The sequence below is a fragment of the Agelaius phoeniceus genome, chromosome 7 (genome assembly GCF_051311805.1).
Source record: "Agelaius phoeniceus isolate bAgePho1 chromosome 7, bAgePho1.hap1, whole genome shotgun sequence".
NCBI classification, from domain to species: domain Eukaryota; kingdom Metazoa; phylum Chordata; class Aves; order Passeriformes; family Icteridae; genus Agelaius; species Agelaius phoeniceus.
Genome location: NC_135271.1, coordinates 24,088,510 through 24,108,666, shown reverse-complemented (window position 1 = coordinate 24,108,666; position 20,157 = coordinate 24,088,510). Strand labels below are relative to the sequence as shown.

At 42.4% G+C, this 20,157-nt stretch overlaps 2 protein-coding genes across 6 annotated transcripts; both read right to left on the bottom strand.

Moving 5' to 3' along the window:
- Positions 1–150: 150 nt before the first annotated feature.
- LOC129122516 (caspase-8-like) lies at positions 151–4,943 on the bottom strand. 2 transcript variants are annotated; one of them, XM_054636418.2, is made up of 7 exons: positions 4,450–4,943; positions 4,086–4,191; positions 2,788–2,923; positions 2,583–2,698; positions 1,961–2,099; positions 997–1,498; positions 151–705 (listed from the first exon to the last, which is right to left on the bottom strand). In XM_054636418.2, exons 1-7 carry the CDS (start codon positions 4,926–4,928, stop codon positions 570–572), a joined length of 1,614 nt encoding a protein of 537 aa, XP_054492393.2. In that variant the 5' UTR covers positions 4,929–4,943; the 3' UTR covers positions 151–569. The 2 variants fall into 2 exon arrangements, with proteins under 2 accessions (XP_054492393.2, XP_054492394.1); XM_054636419.2 differs by lacking the exons at positions 2,788–2,923; positions 4,450–4,943.
- Positions 4,944–7,623: 2,680 nt separating this feature from the next.
- On the bottom strand, positions 7,624–18,871 carry LOC129122517 (caspase-8-like). 4 transcript variants are annotated; one of them, XM_054636424.2, is made up of 9 exons: positions 18,498–18,871; positions 14,470–14,799; positions 14,164–14,269; positions 13,022–13,160; positions 11,509–11,582; positions 10,728–10,839; positions 9,536–9,706; positions 9,217–9,394; positions 7,624–8,477 (listed from the first exon to the last, which is right to left on the bottom strand). In XM_054636424.2, exons 2-9 carry the CDS (start codon positions 14,778–14,780, stop codon positions 8,345–8,347), a joined length of 1,224 nt encoding a protein of 407 aa, XP_054492399.2. In that variant the 5' UTR covers positions 14,781–14,799; positions 18,498–18,871; the 3' UTR covers positions 7,624–8,344. The 4 variants fall into 4 exon arrangements, with proteins under 4 accessions (XP_054492399.2, XP_054492400.2, XP_054492396.2 ...); XM_054636425.2 differs by lacking the exon at positions 9,536–9,706; XM_054636421.2 differs by having other exon boundaries at positions 9,217–9,706; positions 18,498–18,870.
- Positions 18,872–20,157: the final 1,286 nt, after the last annotated feature.

Genomic DNA, 20,157 nt, shown 5'->3' with positions numbered 1-20,157 from the left:
GATACACTGAAATCCAGGTCAGAGACACATCCTGCTGAGGATGCCAGGTAACAAATGCTTAACTTGATCTTGAAGTGTACCAAGCCACTAAGAATGGATGATTCTAAGTCATGGAAACAAGTAACAAAACACACAGATGTGAGCTGATAATATCCTATAAAATTTACAGCACTCCTCCCTTTATTTTGCAAAAGTTAGGCATAAAGTACACAAAGCTTTATAACAGTTGTCTTCTAAAAGTTGCCCTGTAAACACCTTATGAAAGCAATAGTAATGTGGTACAGCTGATAAGAAGACACTGAATAGATTTCTGCCAGCAAACCACTGAGAGAGATCAGCTACATAAATCAGAGACCAGCTCAAAGATGTTCTCAAGTATAAAGTATTAATACAAATTAATGTATCAATACGAATTTCTTAAGGCTTTTTCTCCTTAGTTGTAGTTTAAATTAAAAATATCTGCCCTTGAGCTAAGAGCAGGCACTGAAAGTCTGTTATGTTTGACTGAATTCTGAAACCAGCCAATTCCAGGCTGCAGCAGCTCTCTCTGGCTTGCAGTTGCCTCCCATTTAGTTGACAGGAAAGATGAGCCTCTTCCTCAGGGTGAAACTGGGCTGCGGCATCTGCTTCTTTGCGCCCCGCTCACAAGTTTTTCTGCTCACTTCTTGATTTACTGCTGTCAGGATGGTGAGAATATCTTCCCCTCTGCAAAGAAACAAGTACAGTTTGTGTTAGGCAGTTAACATCAGCAAAATAACATTTTTGCTATCTTGATATACACCAGTGCTAACAGCTCCTGTTTTTAATAGGCTTCAGAGCACTTCCCTAAGTTGCTTTGAACAGTTTGCATGGTGCTGCTCTGTCCTACATCACTGTTTTCTTTCTGAGCAAGTATTCCCACTTCATATCATCAACCTCTACATCTAAATCAAATTCTTGTCACCCAGAAGAAAAATTCAGGTGTTGCCAAAAATAATCTTTTGGAAACATAGGTACCGAGGACAGCTGTACTCCAAGCGCTGGCACAATGCCTGTATATACCAGGTTCCCTCCTTGGGACTTCTGTAGGAGACGTAATCCTGCAGGGTGGCCATGCCCAGGAGGAAGTCTGCCTCTGCAGGGATGCACTCGAGCTGAAGCCTCGCATCTTGCTCCACAGAAGAATCTTGCTCTCCACAATCTGTTTCGATGGTCACACCTTGATGGAAAGCATCACCTTGGCAGGCCTGAATAAAAAAAACTTTTGGTTTTCCAGCAAGTGAATTGCAATTCTGTGCAGTGAAAGAAGTGGTCAGTTCCCTGATAGATACTTCCTGCCCATCAACACCATATATAATGCCTTTTTTCCCATGAGACAGGATACAGCAAACAAAACAGTCCTTGTCCTCATGGTCTGCACTCCGGAACATGTTCACAGTCTCACGGATTTCTTCTGCAGTGAGATCTCTATATTCTTCTACTGTAAAATGAAGCTTGCTAAAGACATTCCTCAGAGCCGCTGGAAAGCAAAGAGAAGGGAAATTTGAGACATTTCATTATATGGAAGTTGGACTCTGCAACTGCAGATTGCATTTCTAGATATAGTCTAATCATTCATCATATCTCTACTGTGTTCCCTTAACTGGCATTAAAAGCTTTTCTTGCATATTTCTGCATATTTTAGAATTAGTATGCATAAGGCTGATGCAAGGCTAACCTAGCTTGTAAACTCCAGGCTCAGAGTGCTGCTCAAGGTTTCAGTCACCTCACTAAAACTGCAAAATGCAAGTGAATTGTTCAGTGTCAGGCACTAAAAAATTGATGAGTTGATTAGGACTTGTCAGCACAGTAAACCCAGCCAACTGAGCCACTACAACAAAAGTAATCCTAGAAAGGGAAGACTGAAATTCAGACCTTTAGAAAGAGAAACAAGATTTTTAATTTTAAAGATTGGCAAACTCATCTTTAACATTCGCTGTACCTGCATCCACGTCTGTCCCATTCCGATCTTTCATGTGTCTGTGTTCCAGCACTCCTTCCCTAGCTTTTGCAAAATTGTGATTATTCATGATCAGGCACACTCCACAGGGTCGGCTGGTCATTTTGTAAGCTTCAAGCAGCTGAAAAGAAAGATTCCTGGTGAAGCTCCTACACTCTCCTCCAAGTGCTCCTTAGCTGTTGTGAGTGGCAGAGCAGGGTCCAGAGCCAGCTGGCCTCCTCTCCAGGCAGCTCTCCCTCAACAGCTTTGCTCCCAGGGCCTGGCAGTGCCCTGCCCCACTGCCTTTGGCAGTCTGTGCAGGACCACCAAAGTCAGGCTCAGCCCAAACAAGGTGCTCTGTTCACTCATATCTTGGTGCCAAGCCAGCTGCCTAATTCCTGGTATCCTAAACTCAGCCTACCTTGCTATCCTTGCAGATGTTTCTGAAGTACAACACTGCAGCAGCTGTGCCTGTGACACAGCTTCAGAATAAAGGATGCAGAGTTGTGCATTTTTCTTTTTCTAGACAGTGCTTTTAACAGTTGCTCTTAGAACCACTGTTCACTTCATGGAGGGGTGAGTTCTTCTAAGATAAAATCATGATGTTTCTAAGAAATTAACTTACCTGGGAAGATTCATTAAAACTGCCAGGAGGACCAGGTGCTACAGATGACACCAGATGTCCCTCAGGGTATCCTGTGCTGCTCCTCTGTTCCTCTGTGATAAGCATCTCTTCTTGGCCTGCAAAGCATTCCTGATCAGTGCTGTACAACACCTATACATCACTTCAAGAATAACTATGGGGAAGAGGCTGGTTTGTTCTGTTTTACCAAACAGCTTTAATCCATCTTCAATTCTGTTCCACAGGCTGATGGTAATTTTTTCACAGAGACTCTTCAGCATACTTAGGTTGTCTTTCCCCAGAAGGCCCTTCTTCTCCATCTCAGTGAGAATGTCAAGCATTGTCTGGGTAATCAGAAAGGCAGTTTGTTCTTAGGGCACCTCCATGCTGCCACTGGGAGCAAAGCTGCAGCATGTGCACCTAAAACTTTAATGTACTGATAGCACATGTGACCCACAGAGTCAATCCAGCTGACTGGGAGCTCAGGTGAGACCTCAGCTGAGCCAGTTAATCCTAGTTCAACAAAACCTACAAGTATTGTTAAGTACCAACATCTTCTCAAAACATACTCATTTCCTTTCTGTAACTCAGAGGTGCCAAGATCTAATTAAGACCTAACCCAGGACATCTAACAGTGGTTATACAGGAATGTAGCAATATTTTTAATGATTCCTTTCATTCAGCTTTCAGTGGCTATTGTGCACTCAACTGAAACAGAAGAGTCACTGCAGTGACCATCTTAAGCACTGGCAAAAAGGGTTTTCTGTCCCTTGGGTCCCCTTTTGCTTCAGAGCAATCTCTACACAATCATGTGAGGTATAGAGATTGCTCTGAAGCAAAAGGGAACCCAAGGGACAGAAACTCATCACTGAGTGGCAGAGCACAGTGGTCACCCCAAGAATTTACTAGAACAGCTCTCACAGTCTCCCCTCTAAGAAAAGAAGGAAAATCCTCAAAACTTTTATTAGACAGAACAAAGTACCAAGGAATCAGAACTGCAGGCTGGGACAACATAAAAGCATTGGATCTGCAAGGCTACTTCCAACTCATTTGACTTAGCCTTGAGAAGAATCTGCTGCTTAGATCTGTATTTTTGGCATTTAAAAAAACATATAAAATAATATCCACAGTGGATCACTTTCTACATTTGATAATGACTGAGAAAAAAAAAAGTCTGCTGGGTAAGATAAGTAAATGTGCTTATCAGTTTTTTGTTTATTAAGGACACTGAGTGCCCCAAGTTCCCTGTGATGCTTGGATGTGTTGGATGTGATGGCCTCCGTGCCTGGCACTCCTGGCACAGCTGGCTGTGACACTGCTGCAAAAGCTGTGCCCGACACCAGCACAAACAAGTGCCACGTGCACCCAGGGGCACCCCTTTTCTTGTGGTGTTTTCATCTTAAGAGTGACACCATAAAGAAGAGTGAAGCTCATTCCCCATAAGCAACCCAATTGCCTCTATGGATTATAGTAATAATTTTTAAAAAGTATTACAGAGATACTTACGGCCTCACGGGTTAGCTTGCTTTTTGGCAATTCGTTGCCCAAAAGTAACTTGAAATACATCAGCTCATCTTCGGTGACATCTTCATACAGCTGAAAGAGCAAGTATCTAGAAAAGGAAGTGGAGGGCATTGTTTCATCGTGTTTCCAAGTACAACTTAACTCCGTTAAGTTGTAACCGCTATGCACCGCTCCTCTTGTCTACTCTCCCCCCAGCACATAATCCCCTTTTTTCCCGTTTGAGGAGGACACAAGGCCCAGGACTGCCTGAAGTGAAACCCTTCAGCCCGGCTGAGCGGAGGTGACGGCTGTCCCGGATAGAACGAGGCGGGCAGCCGGGCCGGCCCAGCCCGGCGCCCTCACCCACCTGAAGGGTGGCACCCGCGCCCCGCCCGGCGCCCGCAGCTCCTTCTCCACCTGCTCCCGGCTGGAGCCCAGGTGGGTAACCAGGAGGTCCATCCGCCCGATGCGGTAGAGCAGCTCCCTGAGGAAGGCCAGGTCCCCCGGCTCCAGCAGGCCCTTCTCCTGCAGCGCTTCGAACAAGTCGTGAGGGGTCCGGACGGCTTCCAGCCTCCTCCAGGGGACATGGTCCCGGCAGAGGAACTTCAGCGCCGCCAGCTCGGCCCCGTCCAGCTCGTCGCTGACCGCCAGCAGCCGTCCCCGGGGCAGCTCCATGGCCGCGCCGCAGCCGCGCAGGCCGGAGGGCGAAGGGCGGAGCTCGACCCGACCCGGGGCGGTGCTTCCCTCTGGATTTAAACTTCCGGAGCGAAACACCTCCACAGTTCCTTGGAGAACGGGGTGTCTTGGGACGTGTCTGTTCACAATTCCGCCTGTTCTAGAGCCCATTCTTGAGCAAACCGAACCGGCTAGTGCGGATGCAAAGGTCTCCCTCTGCCCGGGCGTTTCCTGCTGTCGCCTCTCGCTGGTTCCCAGGCCAAACCACTGCGATTTTCATACAAGGAGAAGGAAGCTTTTATAGCACCACTGATTCGCCTGCCTCCTTGCGAGCCTTCTGGGCTGCTGTCAGAAAATACAGCACCCTCACTGCAGGCGTTCGGCCCCGAACAGCCACCAGCCATGGAAAACAGCTCCCTTCCCACCCGTCCCACATCTGCTCAGGACACTTCTACAACAGGAGCAGGCACAGCGCTGGTGAAGGGCCCTGGGATGCTGCACCACCTCCACTTCACCTTCTGGTGCAGCACCGTGGATAGATGGTATTTCACAACAGGAGGGGAGAGATTTTACCAACTGGAATTCCATCCTTTTGAAAACTCACTTATGCTCACTTTGAGCCAGAGAGCAACCCTCAGCACATCCCACACTGTACAATAAAGAACCAATGTTCTTTATCTTTGCTAAGCACTGATTTGAAACCAGCATCCCATTCCCAAAAATCCAGTAAAAAATACTTTAACAATATATTAAACAGAAATCTGTACATTGTTATCCTAGAAGTGCCTTATCAATGTTCAAACCCCTATGCAAGATATTTGGTTACTATATGCATGGCAAGTTGGGTCAAAGGTGGAAAGAATCCAAAAAGCAAGGCACTTTTCAACATCTTCGTATCTTGTTCTAAGGACATATGGATCCATCTTTGTACTCACACACCTGGACAAATCAGGCCTAAACGCAAAGTGGCTACACGTATAAAACTAACATGGAAGACTTAGGCAAAGCTCAGGAGATGTGTCCAGGATAACATGCCATGTGTGGCTGGCATCCACAAGAGCCAGCCATGTTTGTGGCCTGGGGAGTTCCAGTGGCTGTCAGGACAGAGTGACAAGAAAAGACACACTTACAGAAAGGACACACAGAATGAATGAATTCCCAAAGATCTCACTTATATTTCTTAGCACATTGCAAAGAAGTCATTGAAGATTAAACATGCCATTCTCTGTTCATTATTTGAAATATCTCTAGTTGAAAAGAGGCAGATTTTAATAATTTCAGAGAGAATATGCCCATGTTTTTTAGGGGTCAGAATAAAAAGGCTGAACACTCAACACTGCTGTTAAACTGAAAGAATAGGTGAATGACTGGGCAAGGACTCATGCCCCTGAACAGCATTATTTCTTCTTTAGCTAACAGCTCAACTCTTACAAGTGTTTTCCTTTTCAAATAGCACCACTCTGATCTTGCCTGCTTTCAGTTTTTCTTTCCTACGAGACTTCTGGCCCCACTTTCAGGTGGCAGTGCTTCTGCTGTCTGAAAACAAAATAGAATTTAGTGCCAGGCTTTTGACTGGATTTGGCCTCCCAGCCATGAGCTGGTAGGAAAGAAAGGGCAAAGTAAAAAACAAAGGTGAGGGCCTTCACAGAGAAAAAGTAATTGCCCCTCAGTGTTGCCTAGCTTGTACTAGAAAGAAAAAACACTCAGGAAATTGCAAAATCAACTTCCTTCTTACCACTTAGCTCTGTGGGAGGGACACAAATATGTGCAAAAACCCACCAGCCACACTTTGCTCAGAACTGCAAAACTCAAAGTGTGTTTTCTCCTTGGCTGATTCACAGTATGGCTGCTCTGTGATTCTTTAAAGGATTTTGATGGGTTGTCTCTTCCTCCTAGTAGGTCTTCATCCACAAGTGATAATGGTAAACTATGGAGGTAGCTGGATTTTAATAGGCAGAACAAAGTACCAAATCACTTAAATTAATTTAAATCACAGGGTGTGACTGATCAGCACCCTCTATAGACCTCACCCCCCCCTTCCAGTGAAGGACAGCTCAGATGAAAAGGACAAAAAAACCCACACCATCTCAGGGAAGAACAGATAATAAAGAAAGTCCAATTTACCTCAACATCAGGATTGGAGAGTGACCTTAGGTTTAGAGGAGACATTTGCATCTGTGAATCATCAGGTACCCCAAGACAATTAACAAGGAATAATGCCCTCTTGAGCAAGCCAGACCACCATGGAAGGTGTGGATAAGTGGCCCCAACCCATCATAAAAGTATAAAAGGCCCCAACCCATCATAAAAGTATAAAACCTGGGCAACTGATACAACATTTAAACTTTGAAAAGAACAATGGGCTTGAGCTGGCTTCCACCCACATTCCACCATGACTGGGAATGTGCAGGGTCATGACAGATAGCACATCTATGTAGCTGTCTTACCCTACCAAATCAAAATCCTGTGTATCCCCAAAGATACCAAATAATTAAATTTGATATCCAATTCTGTCTCATGTAGAATAGCTGAAAGAGCTTGGTCTGAGTGTATTGAACTCTGACACAGACATATGAGAAACAGAAATGCTGTAGATGTACAACTTCACTTCTGCAGCAGCTGCAACCTTCCAGTATGTTTCTCACAGAGGAAGCAGTTACTGAATGGTCCTACTGGCATCAGCTGCCATTATCATGACAGTCCTGAACTTATTCTTTCCTACCGTCTCTCCAGCTGCTGCCCCTTAGGGTGGCTGACAACAAGCACTCCAACAAGAACAAAATTACTTCTGTGGGGTAAAAGTGCTTGTCATGCTGACTGTCCCTCAGAAAGCTCATCCAAAAGAGGAACACACCGCAAACTGAGGTGATATAAAAACCAAGAGAATTTATTCTAACAGAAACATGATTACAGAACTTCTTTCCAGTATTCCATATTCATTCAAGACACTGTGCTCTGAGAGCACTGAGAAATAGCAAAGTGAGAACCTTTATTATTGAAAAACTTACAGTCGGGCTGCTTATTCAAGTAGATGATTGACATAAACCAAGTATTTAGAAGAAAAGAACCAAACTAACATAATCATGGGGTTTTGGTCCTTCTGGAGCAGGATGTTATTCTCCATGAACATTTGTAGCTTCCAAAGACAGACAACGATTCACCTCTGGGTAAGGCAGTTACAACCTAACACATTCTGCTTGGGAATGCATCCGGCTTTCTGAATCTGTTCTTTTTTTGCAGATTTTAGGGACTTAATTCAGACACAAATGGGACTTCATTGACAATTCCAATAACTTTTACAGTACTACTTGAAAGTCCTTTCTCATTTGAAACCCAGATTGAACATACTCCACTGCTTCTGCAGGAAAAAAACCTGATGATTTGTAGTTTTCCACAGCCTTACCCAACTGTTACAGATCCAGGTATTGGAAGACTGATTCAATATGGAATTTGAAAAATTTAGGTCCTATGCCTCCTTAAAGGGCTAGGCCTACTACATAGATCCAGATAATTTCTCATGTAAATTCTCTTCCCGGTCAAAGCCCAGATGTCATTCCTATCCGAGTGTATTCTTACTTGTCTGCTTTTCATTGTGGAACTTCAAAGATCAATAGCTTCAGTAGCGTTGATGTTATCTTTGGCATTTGCTTAAATCCTTCTATGTCTTTTGTGGCCACTTCTCTGTTCACTTCTGTCAGGATGCTTGCGAGATCCATGCGCCTTGAGCAAAAATGAAGAGAAGTTACACTGAAACACATGGTACTTGCAGCTCAGCCAAGAAGGTGATGTGTATTTGCCCCACTAAAGTGGTATCCCAGGGAAGGCTGGTATCTTCCTCACCCTATTGCCACTGAAATTGCACATTCCATTGAATAACCACAGAATTCAGTGTGTTTGGGGGAAATAAAAGCAACCTCCATGTAGCATTGCTCTGGTTACAGCCAGAAGAAGTCACCAAGATGAAATAAACCTACACATTCTCCATCTCTTCTTCTGGACGTCATGAGAAAATGATATCTGAAGGGAAATTCTATTTTCTAAATGAAGTTTATGAGGGGATGGGTGGGAGGCAACAATGAAAATTATGCCTGCACAGCACTGGGGGGTTTTGTCTGTGTAATCACTCAACAAATTCACCTCTAGTCAGGTATCACCAGAAGAAAAAAAAATTTTCAGTCAAAAAATGTTAAAAAGCACACATACACACACTTGTTTGTGTGTAACGTTGCAGCATTACAACCCTGGTTTGGTCACAGGATAACCAGGGGAAGTCACTTATACTTTGGCTTATCTGTAGAAGACTGACAGTGCCCAATTTCAAAATAAATACTGTTCTCCACTGTCCTGAATGGCAAAAGCATTAATTGCACAAATGCAAACCACTGTGTTTCAGCATAGCATGCTTAAGTATGCACATCTGCAATACTCTAAATGTACAAGAATTAGAACTAGTACTTACTGTGGGCAAAGCAACTCCATCTTCTCACAGAGGGATTGAATGTAAACACTGCCAGTACTACGACTGCGGTAGCAGAAGTAGTCCTCCACTGTAGCCATGCCAATCAGAATATCAGCCCTATCAGGAATGGAAGTTGGAGGTCTAGCATCCACCTCAAGATGTCCAGAAGAGTCCGATTCTACTGCAACAGACGGATGATGTTCAGAGCCTTGGCAAGCCTGGATAATAAACACCTTGGGTTTGCCAGCAAGAGAAGGACAGTTAGTTCCAGTGAAGCGGGAGACTAAAGCTTCAATATTTACACACTCATCATCAACACCTTTTATTTTGTCTTTTTCACCATGGGAGAAAATGAAGCAAACAAAACAGTCCATATTTCTATGATCTTTCTTGCTGTATTCTTCAACTGTGTCATATATTTTTTTTCCTTCTAGATCCATGTACTCAACTGTCTCAAACTGAAGCCACTTAAAGACCCTCTTCACAGCCTCTGGGGAAAAAATCAGAAGGAACTTGTTAAACATACACAGTGACAAGGAAGATGCTGAAACATCAGTGTCTTTGTAGTAGATCAGATACTAGCAGAAGTGTTCAGATCCCACCAGTAAAATCACCTCTTTTAGCCTGCCAAATCCTATTAGAAAAACACAAATGCCTAAATTGCCTAATTTTATTTTTTTTAAACACAACTGGGTTAAGTATCATGCTGTCTAACACAAAAACAGGTTTTAGATTCTATGTTGTATTGGTACAAATTAGTGAAGTTTACTGTGTTAACCCAAGCTTTAACTATGCGTTGCATAGTAGTCTCAGATGTCTAAGAACAACACTTGGCAAGTTAAAAGAAGTGCCACCTCTTTAGAATGACAAATCCTGCCACTCTTAAATGAAGTAGGCCCTTCATTCTGTGAGAATGGTTGATGCAGCAAGAAGGGAATTAGAGTAACCTGCTCACAAATGCTAGGAAGACTTCTCAGCAAATGGGGGCCTAATTGTTGTATGGGCAGAGAGGAAGTAGCTGGAAAGAAAGCAGCTTGTAAATGGGCTGGATGGAGTTAAAATATCTGTGACATGTCCTTTCAGGAACCTGACTTTTCTTTTTTACTCTTGTTTACCTTAAAAGTGATTGCAGAAAGACAGGCTTTAAGGAAAGTTACATTTATTTGAGCATTGAAGAGAAATTGAGGACTTAAAATATTTTTCTAAGCTAAGAACTGAAAACAATCAAGAACTGGAAAGATGGAATAATAATCACTTTTTCTCTAGTTGTACATACAACCAATTAAGACAATACCTTTTTCCTAGAACAAAAAGTAGATCCTTCTTTATGCCATCAGCTAAATGCTGGAAGTGACATATTTCCAATTGGTACCATGACTGTCACTCCAGTCTCTGGAAGCCAAGGAGTACCATGGACGTGATTCTTCTTCACAGCAAAGATTAGATTATTGTTTTCGAGAATGATCAGAGGAAAAAACCCAAACCAGTAATTGAATTTAAAAAGTACTTACCTCCATCTTGCAATGTTCCCTCTCTATTGTGACGTCGATTTTTAAAAATGTGGTTGTTAATAATTAAGCAGTAACCATGGGGGTTATTTTCCATCTTATATATTTCCCCATACTGCAGAAACAAAAAGAAAACAAAAACCAAAAACGAACAAACAAACAAACAAAACCACAGGTAGGAAAGCAGAGCCAGACATTCAAAAGAGAAATACACTATATACAGATTGCTGGTCCATCATTATCTAAGCACAAAAGAAAATCACAAAGGCTAAGAAACAAGAAAGGAAAAGCCTAAGGATACAATTTAGCTACAGAGGACAGAAATCTTCATTGTCTCCCTGAACCCCTTCTCCTCTCTCTCTTCAGTCAGGATATGATTTTGACGTGGGATAAGGGATCCAGAAACACAAATTTGCGTATGCATAGGAAAAGTTCCTGCACCCCACCATTTCCTCTGAGGGTCCTTGTGCAATTCCAGTGAGGTAGGGGGTTCTGCTATTTCCTTCACATCTGTTCAGGAGTATCCTGGCCAGGACTTTAATGTCCCAGTCTCCATTATCATTAAGATTGGTTTCTTCACTCAACTGTTTGTTCATATCTTGCTTAAAAGGTTGCTGACAATCAGGTCCCCACCAAGAAGGCTCGGTCTTGTCTGGAAAATAAGAATTGTTCCAAGGCCTACCCCTCCAGCTTGGCTGTTCCACCTGCTTAGTGTTATGAATTTATGTTCCCTCTCCCAGGAAATGGATAAATACTTTAAAGGTACTCTTGAGGCATTTCTCACCTGTTTTGCTCCTTGTTCCTCTGGATACACAGACACAGACACAGGATAGCGGACTTCTTCCCTAGAATACTTTTCTAAGAAGGAGAAGATAAACAAACATTTCAAACCCACAAGGATAAATCTTCCACTGTGCATATTTCAACACTCAAAAAGCCAGAACAAGGAGTGAGGTGCAAGGGGTTTTCACAGCAGTGAGACACCAGCATTTTGTAGAGCTGGGCCAAGCTTGGCTCCAGTTTCACAGACTACTGGTTGTTACAGAAGCCATGCAGGCCTGTGCTCCATTGCTTCTCTGCTCCTCTGCTCTTCTACTGCTAGCAAGATACAGATAATAAAAGGTTAAATGTGATTAGTCATCCCAGGAAAGCCATTCACCAGCCTCTCAACTGTGGGATAGATAAGTGAAAGAGGAGACCCCTTTCTGTACAATAGTAAAAAATGCTGGTCCATTTACTTCTGAGGCTACTGTCCCTTCTCCAGAGAAGTTTACTGTGTGAGTGGATGCAGGGATGCAAAATACCACCATAATGAAAGATCTCCTCAGAGCACTTCTTTGAATACAACTTTCTGAAAAAAGTAAAGAAATCATCAAACCCACGACTCTAACCAAGGACACAAAATCACAGTACTCATTTTAGAAGTTAAAAAAATGTGTTTAAATGAAATTTAATTGTCAGGGCTCTACAAAACATGCTTTTTTTTCTACTTATCAAGAGGACAAGATAATAACAATACTATTAGAGAGCCATTCCCCAACACAGAACTTGCTTGGCAACAGCCTACCTTAGCAATTATCTTCTGCTCTTTCAGAGACACCAGCAGAGGAGAGCAGCACAAAGACATGCAGGGAGAACTGCTGGGTAGCTCTGCAGGGTACTGCATGGATTGTTTAAATGTTTCTGAGGAAACTCATGAACTGAGTCCTTCAGAAGGAAGTTGCTATTGAGCGAGACATCCTGTTTCCCAAAGGAACACCCAGCTGTGGTGCCAGAAAGCACCACCTCAGCTGCAACAGCCAGGATATACATCAAGTGCTTTAAATGTCCCATCTGGTTACAGAAAGTTACACTTTAACCAAGTGACTGGTTTTCAGGGAGTTCCCTTTGACTGAGAGCAAAGGGCCTGGCTAACAGGAGATAGTGCTGACAATCTCCCAACACAAGTTTCCCTGAGTCACCTGTCAATTCCTGTCTCTTGCAGTGACTTGGAAGTTATGCTGGTCCAAAACCAGCACTTTTTCCTGAACAGATAAATTGCATTTAAGGCAAAGAGAAGGCAGAAGAAGGCCATTTACAAGGGACAAAACATACTTCAAGGATAGATACAAAAATCCACGATGGGATAATGAAGTAGCAGAAAACTTCAAAAATCAGAGTCCTCCAGAGCTGTTCTGCCTGTCCTAGGGTACCATAAGGTCTCTTCCTTTTTACTGGACTTCTAAGCTGCCAAGGATGGAGGTATAAAACCCACAAAAGAACCCAGATCTGTTCTTAAACAGCTTAAATTAATTTACCTCTTTTTTTTCCTTCATAGGCATCAATTTTTTTCTTTAAGTCAGCTCTAAATCCCTGTAATATATCTTTCAGCATTGTCAGGTTATCTTCTTTAATTATCTCATTTATTTCCATTTCCAGAAAGACCTGCAACATTGACTGGTAAAACAAAAACACATAAACTAAACTCATCCAGTGACCTTTGATAACCGCAGTACCAGGCAGCTCTGCAACAGGGCAGAAGACAACATCCTCATTCCCAGGGACCAGCTAAAGACCTATTACTTTTTCCTCCAAAACTCATTAAAGCAAGGGTCAAGATGCAATGCAACTGAATAAACACATCATCACTAAGGTTAAAGCAGGACAATTAGAAATTGCTAACTAGGTTATCCTGCTTTGTTTCAGTAGTACAAAGCACTGATGAGGATAACATAACATCCTGTTGTGCCTTTGTGTTCTGATGAAGTGCTGCTAAGTCCTTTAGCTATGCCATTTTCCATCACAGGAAAGTTGTTCAATACTAATTTTGTTTATTAAAGCTCTATTGTCCACCAAGTTGGAGGTAAATCTGCTAATTTTCCTCTACAATAAAAATGGCACTTTTAAGGCAGGTTCTTAATAATACCAAGCATTTTTATAACACAGCTCATTACAAATATTAAACTAGCTCACTCAACGTCTTAATACTTTTGGGAAAACTTAACAGTATGTTGTTACTCCAAATTATAATAAATAAGAAAATATACCCATTGACACACAAAAATTTGTGATTCAACTCACATTAGAACTTGATTTTCTGTCTCCAAAACATTGTTTTTCCTTTAGTGAACATCACTCTTCTTAGGTATAGCATATTTCTTATAAAGACATTTGTCTTATAAATGCCAAGCAAAGATTCAAGGAAGAGCATGATGGATTTTGCAAGAAGATAAGATTAAAGAGACAGCTGCTGGAGCGAAAATAGAACCAGGAGAGAAAAAAAGATACAATGCAAAAAATAAGGATCCATTCTTTCACACAGCAGTTATTAGCTAACATCACAATTCTTTCAAACCAGATTTTCATGAGAGCAGACTGCTTTCTCTTTCCTCCCTTCTTACAAGAACTAGAGGACTCTGAACTAGCCTAGCAAAAAACTTCTCAAGACTACTTTTCATACAGCATTTTCCTGGAGCTTGCTCTTTTGTAGTGGTCCTTGGAGCAGGAACTTCACTTTTTGGACATTTTCTGAAGTCAAATCCTCTGCAATTCCATACAGCAGTTGCCTGACAATAAACAACAGAGAGACCTTCAAGAAGGAAGTACACACCACAATTAAACATTTGAACTGCAAAATGTAAAACTCACAATGGCAGGAATTCATGTGTAATAAACACAGTTATGCTGGGATATTTACAAGACGAAAGTGCAGACAGAAGAGACAGTTGACACTGAACTGTTGTATTGTGCATGCTCCCGTGTTTACCTGTAATCTGACACCTGTGCCCTGCCCGGGACCTGCAGCTCCCTCTCCATCTCCTCCCGGCTGGAGCCCAGGTGAGCAGTCAGGAGGTCGATCCGATGGATCCGGTAGAGCAGCTCCTTCAGGAAGAACAGGTTCCCTGCCCCAATCATGCATCTCTCCTGCAGAACTTCAAACAAGGCCTTGGGGTCACGGATGGCTTCCAGCGTCCCCTTGGCGACATAGTCCAGGCTGAAGAATTTAAGAGCTGACAGTTCCTCTGTCCCCAAAGCCTCAGAAACTTCAAAAAGCAGTTTGCGGAACTCTGTACTCATTTCACATCAGGATTTGGATCTAAACACAAACAGCAGTTGATTTCATTTGTCAGTAAGACTAGTGCAACGACATGAGTTATGTAAGAGGTATCAATCACATTGTGTACAATAGCCCAAAATTAATACATGCAGTCAGAAGTATTTCCATAGAGAGGGGCTGTCTTGCTATCATAGCTTTGATGCTTAACTCCTTCAGTTCTCTGGACTTTACAAAGGGTATTGAAACCTCTTTACTAAGTGACATTAGCAGAGAAAGTCATAGATTATTCTTGCTTCCTATGGTGTGTCTAGACAGTGGGGAGTACTAATGTGTAGGATGTAAAATCCTGGCAGGCTGCTGCTGGTTTTCTTTGGGTTTGGGGTTTTTGAAGTTTGATAACATTTGGGAGAAACAGCCACTTGCCAGTCTGAAATATAGACTATGTAATAAATGAGACTGCCAAATTTTACACCATAACAGGACTGAGAGTCCACATGAGTATAGCTACTCTAAGCTATCTGGCTTCTCCTTTCTTTTCATACTGCTTCTGGCCAGCTTACCCAAAGCACCTCTTCCTATTTTGGTTTATCTGAATCAAGTAAACTCAGTTCCCAGCTCTCAATGAATTTGTAATATTATAAGCAAATACAGATCATGTCATCCCTTTTACAAAGGCCCATGAAGAATTCTTATCAAACTAGCTGTTTCACTGAGCATAGAGTATCACCTCCCTTCTCCTTCACTTTCTCCATCAGCTTTAGAAATAATTAACTTGGCTTATGGATTCAACTTTTGAGCACAAGAGGAAGTTAGAAAATTCCAAGCCTTCCAGCTATTCCCCCTGACACTGAAGGAACCTACCTCCGCTGATGAGACAACCCATGGGCATGTTGGTGTCTGTTACAAACTCTTTTCAAGCTGAACAAAGACACTGAACATGTGTCAGGAGGTCTCATTTTTTGATTGTACCATCGTCTTAACTGCAGCAACCAGCCCAGCCTGATATTTAAACTCAAAAGGTATTGGCTAACCTGCCCTTAAATTTATACAATACACTCCCACAAGAGGGGTGGCTAACAAGCTGTCAATTTTGCACAGTACACTTCACAAATCCCACAACAAACTCCTCAAAAGGTGCTGGCTCCTGAGCCACAAAAATCTCCACAAGCTCCTCCCTCCCACAACAAACTTCAAAACAGAATATGGGGTAAAATATTAATTATAGCTGTGCAAGCCAAGAAAGAGAAGAAAGCAAAGAATATCCCCAGTCCTTAGATTCTGTGTTGATGCTGCCAAATGGACAGTCTGGAGATGGAGAGAGAACAGAGAGGGCATAAAGGGGGGCAGGGGTGTTTGCCCAATCTGCCCAGTCCATGTCCTGCTGGAGTTAACCTGCTGCATGGCCATTATCTAAATTAGACTCATGTGTTTTGTTCACGTGTGCAGTGACACCCTTTCCCCAGAAGGGAGCTGGGCTGGGGGGTGGAGCACAAATCTCAGGGTGGAGCAGGGAGCTGCCTCAGCCCAGTGCTGCCCCAATGCCTCAGGACCCTCTCCCCTGATCACACCTCTCCTGTAGCAATGCTTAGCATGCTTGAAACAAATCAGCCTACAGCTGACACTTAAAGGACCTGTCTCCTCTTCCTTCTAGTAAGATACCCATTTGCCACTTTACTTTCTCTGCCCAAGGTGTCAGACACCTGGGAATCTCTGAAGAGAAACTATATAAATGCATTCAGAACAGGTCTCTTGTCTTATAGACAACTGGCAATGGGAGACAGAAAAGGCAGCAATGACAAAAGAGAATTTCCTATTCCTGCACTACTGGAATACTGCAATCCATTTTACTTACTGCTACTGCAGGTGTTTCAGCAACAGTACTCCAAGGTAGTCCAGCTGACTAACTGGAAATAATAATTAGCAGACAATTGTATTTTGCTCTCCTCCAAGGACCACTCGACAGCAAAGGAGCTTTTTGTGGCAAGCCCTTGGTCAGTGTTGTGTGGGTTAGCAAGAGTGAATGTACAAGTGAATCTAGTAAATGTATAACTGGATCTTAAACCTTTGCATTTCAAGTAAACTGATAAACAGTGTAACACGTTGTGACACAGCACGTCCAATTTGTGTTCTGCCCCAAAATACTGATTTCTTTAAATCCACTCAACCCAAACTTTTAAACAGGCAAGAATCCATGTCCTTCAGCCCATATAAGCCAGTAGTATCTTAATGTGCTTAACCTCAATGACTTCCTGACGTTATATTTCTATAACTACAAAGGAAAGAATAATATTTTCTTGGGAGGTAGTTATGAAGTTATCTTCTTTCTCACATAAATCATGCCTTTCATTTAAGATACAAGAGATATTGCTTATAGAAGCAAATCTTTCTTGTAATGAGAATTTTCATTTTATTTCCCAAAGGCTGTAAGTTTCAAACCCATCAAGTTACTGCAGTTAGATGAGATGTGCCACCTATATGTTACATTTAAGTCTGTCTGTAATTACAGGGAGTACAATTAAAACAATATTTAAGTGCCACTGTCTTTTTCTCCAGTTTGCTAGCTTAAAGGCACAACTGATACCAGTAAAAATAATATTAATTGTAGTCGTAATTTTAAATCACTTACATGGGAGAACAACTCTGAAGAAAGTGAGACAGCCAATCTCTAAAGTTCCAGGAAAAGTCTGCCTTTTTTACAATACGGTATTATCACATGACTTCCAAGAAATATGTTACAACAACATATATAAAATGCTAATAAAGGAATAAAATGCTAATAAAGCAGGAGAACCCTACTTCAGCTACTTCCATTTTCAGAAAACTGATTATTACAGAACTTGTGAGAAAAAAGTGGTAAACAAGCCATGAAGTAATCAGGTTTTGCTCTTGTTTTACGGCAACAACTAAGCAGCATACCTAGTGCTTTCTAGCATAAGCACAGCTCAGTACTTTTGCTTTCATACACAAATCCTAATTAAAAAGCAGAGATGGCTGAATCTACATATTTTCAGTCCCACTGCCCTGTTATATCACAAGATCTGTCATGACTTACCCCCTTTCTCTGAAGTCCCTCTTCAACTCACTCCAGTTTATTTTTAACAGGACGATATTTTTTAAATTTTAAAAAAGCCAACTATTAGCACCAAATTCAGTAGCAGCACTCAGTAAATGCAGGGAAATCAACAACTAAATTTTTTTCTGAAATTATTCATGTATTATACTTCCCCATTTAGAGGAGAATTTGAACATAATTAACTTCTTACATCTTCACTCTCTTTAACGTAAAGAATTTAGCCTTCAAGGAAAAGGCTCCCGGCATGCGAGTCGCTGGAATCTTCCATGAAGCAGGAAATGAAACAGCACTCAGTATGGCTACCAGACTCTCAGCAGACCCTCACGGCAGCATTATGAAGAGAGTTAGGAGTGCTAAAATTTGTTAAAATTTTGCAATGAAAACAGTCATTCATGGATTTCAACCTATCTATCTTTACAAACTCAAGACTATACCGTATCCGTTGATAGAATGAAGTGTATAAATTCCTTCCAAGAGGCACACTCGAGTAACAGATCAGAAATCCTTGTTTCGCTGGCAGGAATTGCACCACCATCCAAAGGCTGGGAACAGCACAGAGGCTAACACCACAAGTACTCTTTCATCTTCTGGTCCAAAATTTTAGTCTCCATGCCATTCCAAGTCTCAGCATCTCTTTCCGTCCATAATTTCTTCTGTGTCTTACCTGAACCAAGACTTCACTTGCAGTCTGAAAGAGCCCCCGTGCCGTGATAGGCACTATGACAGACAGATAATGGCTTCTCCTCTCTTTCAGCAGCTTGAAGGTCCACCCCTTTTTGGCACTATTAGTTTCACTTTTGATTTCTTCCTCTCGGCCTCCCTGGAAAAGTTACTGTCCTTTTGTTAAATTAGTCTCCCTCATTTCCCTCGGCTCCCCTGCACTCTGGTTTCCTCCAGAACTGTCTCAGTGACCCAATCTTTTCCTTGTACAGCCTGCCAAAACTTCATCGCCCTAGAAAGGGTGATCTTGAGGAAGAAAAACTGCTGCAGTTCCTGCCTGCTCAGCAACTGGAACGACTGTCACCTGCACTGTCACAGGGCGGGACACACAGCTCCTGCACAAAAATGACACGAGGGACAGGAGACCAGGAAACTTTTACCACTTTAAGATCATGATCTTGCCAAGACAGCAACTTCCCCAGGAGACTTTTTACACTAGTTCCACTTAAATCTGTCTATGCAGGGGCTGCACAAGACACAACCTTTCCTTAATTCTGTAGGCGGAGAATGGGTGCATGGGTCTGTATGCTACCAATAAGCCTCAACAGCAACCGACCACATTTCTTTGTGTTCATGACCAGTATCTTTCTGGCACAGCTCTGTATCACTGGATACAGGAAGGTGTTCAGTGTGGACAGCAAGGACTGATGAATACCTGAGTTGTACAAAACCAACCCACTCTCCCCAAGAGTTTCAAACTTCCATCTCACAACACCCTGCTGGAGATCACACAGAAATGCCTAAGTGTCTGGATGGCAGCTGCAGCTCCAGTTCCAGCTTGCCCTGCCTTTGGTGCTGACAAATACCACTGCATGCACCAGGTATTACACTGTGCAGCCACATAAACACAGCCCTCAATACACACAGGTGAAATACACTGAATAGTCCAAATCAGGATAACGTAAACTCGGTTTAAACAAACTTCTTACGAGCAAGGGAGATTTCACCAGTCTCACACTTCACAAGGGTGAGAGCCCAAGGGGAGCCCTCCCGCCATGGAAGTCAAGGCTCAGTAAGCTCAGACTCTTCTGACTGCCTTTACCTATCTATGATTTCACTGGAGATTACCCAGTGGAGATTACCCAGTGATTAAACAGAATCTCAGTGATTACAGAGACAGAAGTCTCTACAAAAAAAGAAGAAGAGCATGATAGCATTCCCTGTCTACCAAACTAAAAATGAAAACAAGATCCCACAAAACTAAGTCAAGGTTACTCCAGACTGATAAAAATGTTTCCTAAACATACGAAATGAGTGCATCAAGTCTGAACAGTAACTGCAAGCCAGAAACATCACAATTCCATCCCAATGTTATATATTCCACTAAAGGATGAAACATTTTTCTTATCTGTGGCATAAATGTGACTTCAAGTATGGCAGCTGTGCCATCTCAGAAGACTTAAAATGCAATGGGTATTAAAATGCAGTACCACTTCATTATCATAAAGGGACCATCATGTTTTGGAAAACTGGCTGCATTTCAATATGCTCTGTATGATGCAAAACTCCCCTCCTAAAAATAGTGCAAGCTATAAATTGCACCCAATAGCACTACTTTTTCCTATCTTCACCTTAAGGTATTGCTAATCTTATATAACAATGAG

Bases quoted from the DNA above. Each gene is read 5' to 3' on its own strand.
- LOC129122516 (XM_054636418.2), bottom strand. From the start codon at position 4,928: ATGGGCTCTAGAACAGGCGGAATTGTGAACAGACACGTCCCAAGACAC. The intron at 4,192-4,449 runs GTGGGTGAGGGC...TTCCTTTTCTAG, and splicing joins GCGCGGGTGCCACCCTTCAG to ATACTTGCTCTTTCAGCTGT. The intron at 2,100-2,582 runs GTAAGTTAATTT...CTTTCTTTTCAG, and splicing joins GTTTTAATGAATCTTCCCAG to CTGCTTGAAGCTTACAAAAT.
- LOC129122517 (XM_054636421.2), bottom strand. From the start codon at position 14,780: ATGAGTACAGAGTTCCGCAAACTGCTTTTTGAAGTTTCTGAGGCTTTG. The intron at 14,270-14,469 runs GTAAACACGGGA...GTTTATTGTCAG, and splicing joins GCACAGGTGTCAGATTACAG to GCAACTGCTGTATGGAATTG. The intron at 11,583-13,021 runs GTAAATTAATTT...TCTCCTTCTTAG, and splicing joins CTATGAAGGAAAAAAAAGAG to AAAAGTATTCTAGGGAAGAA.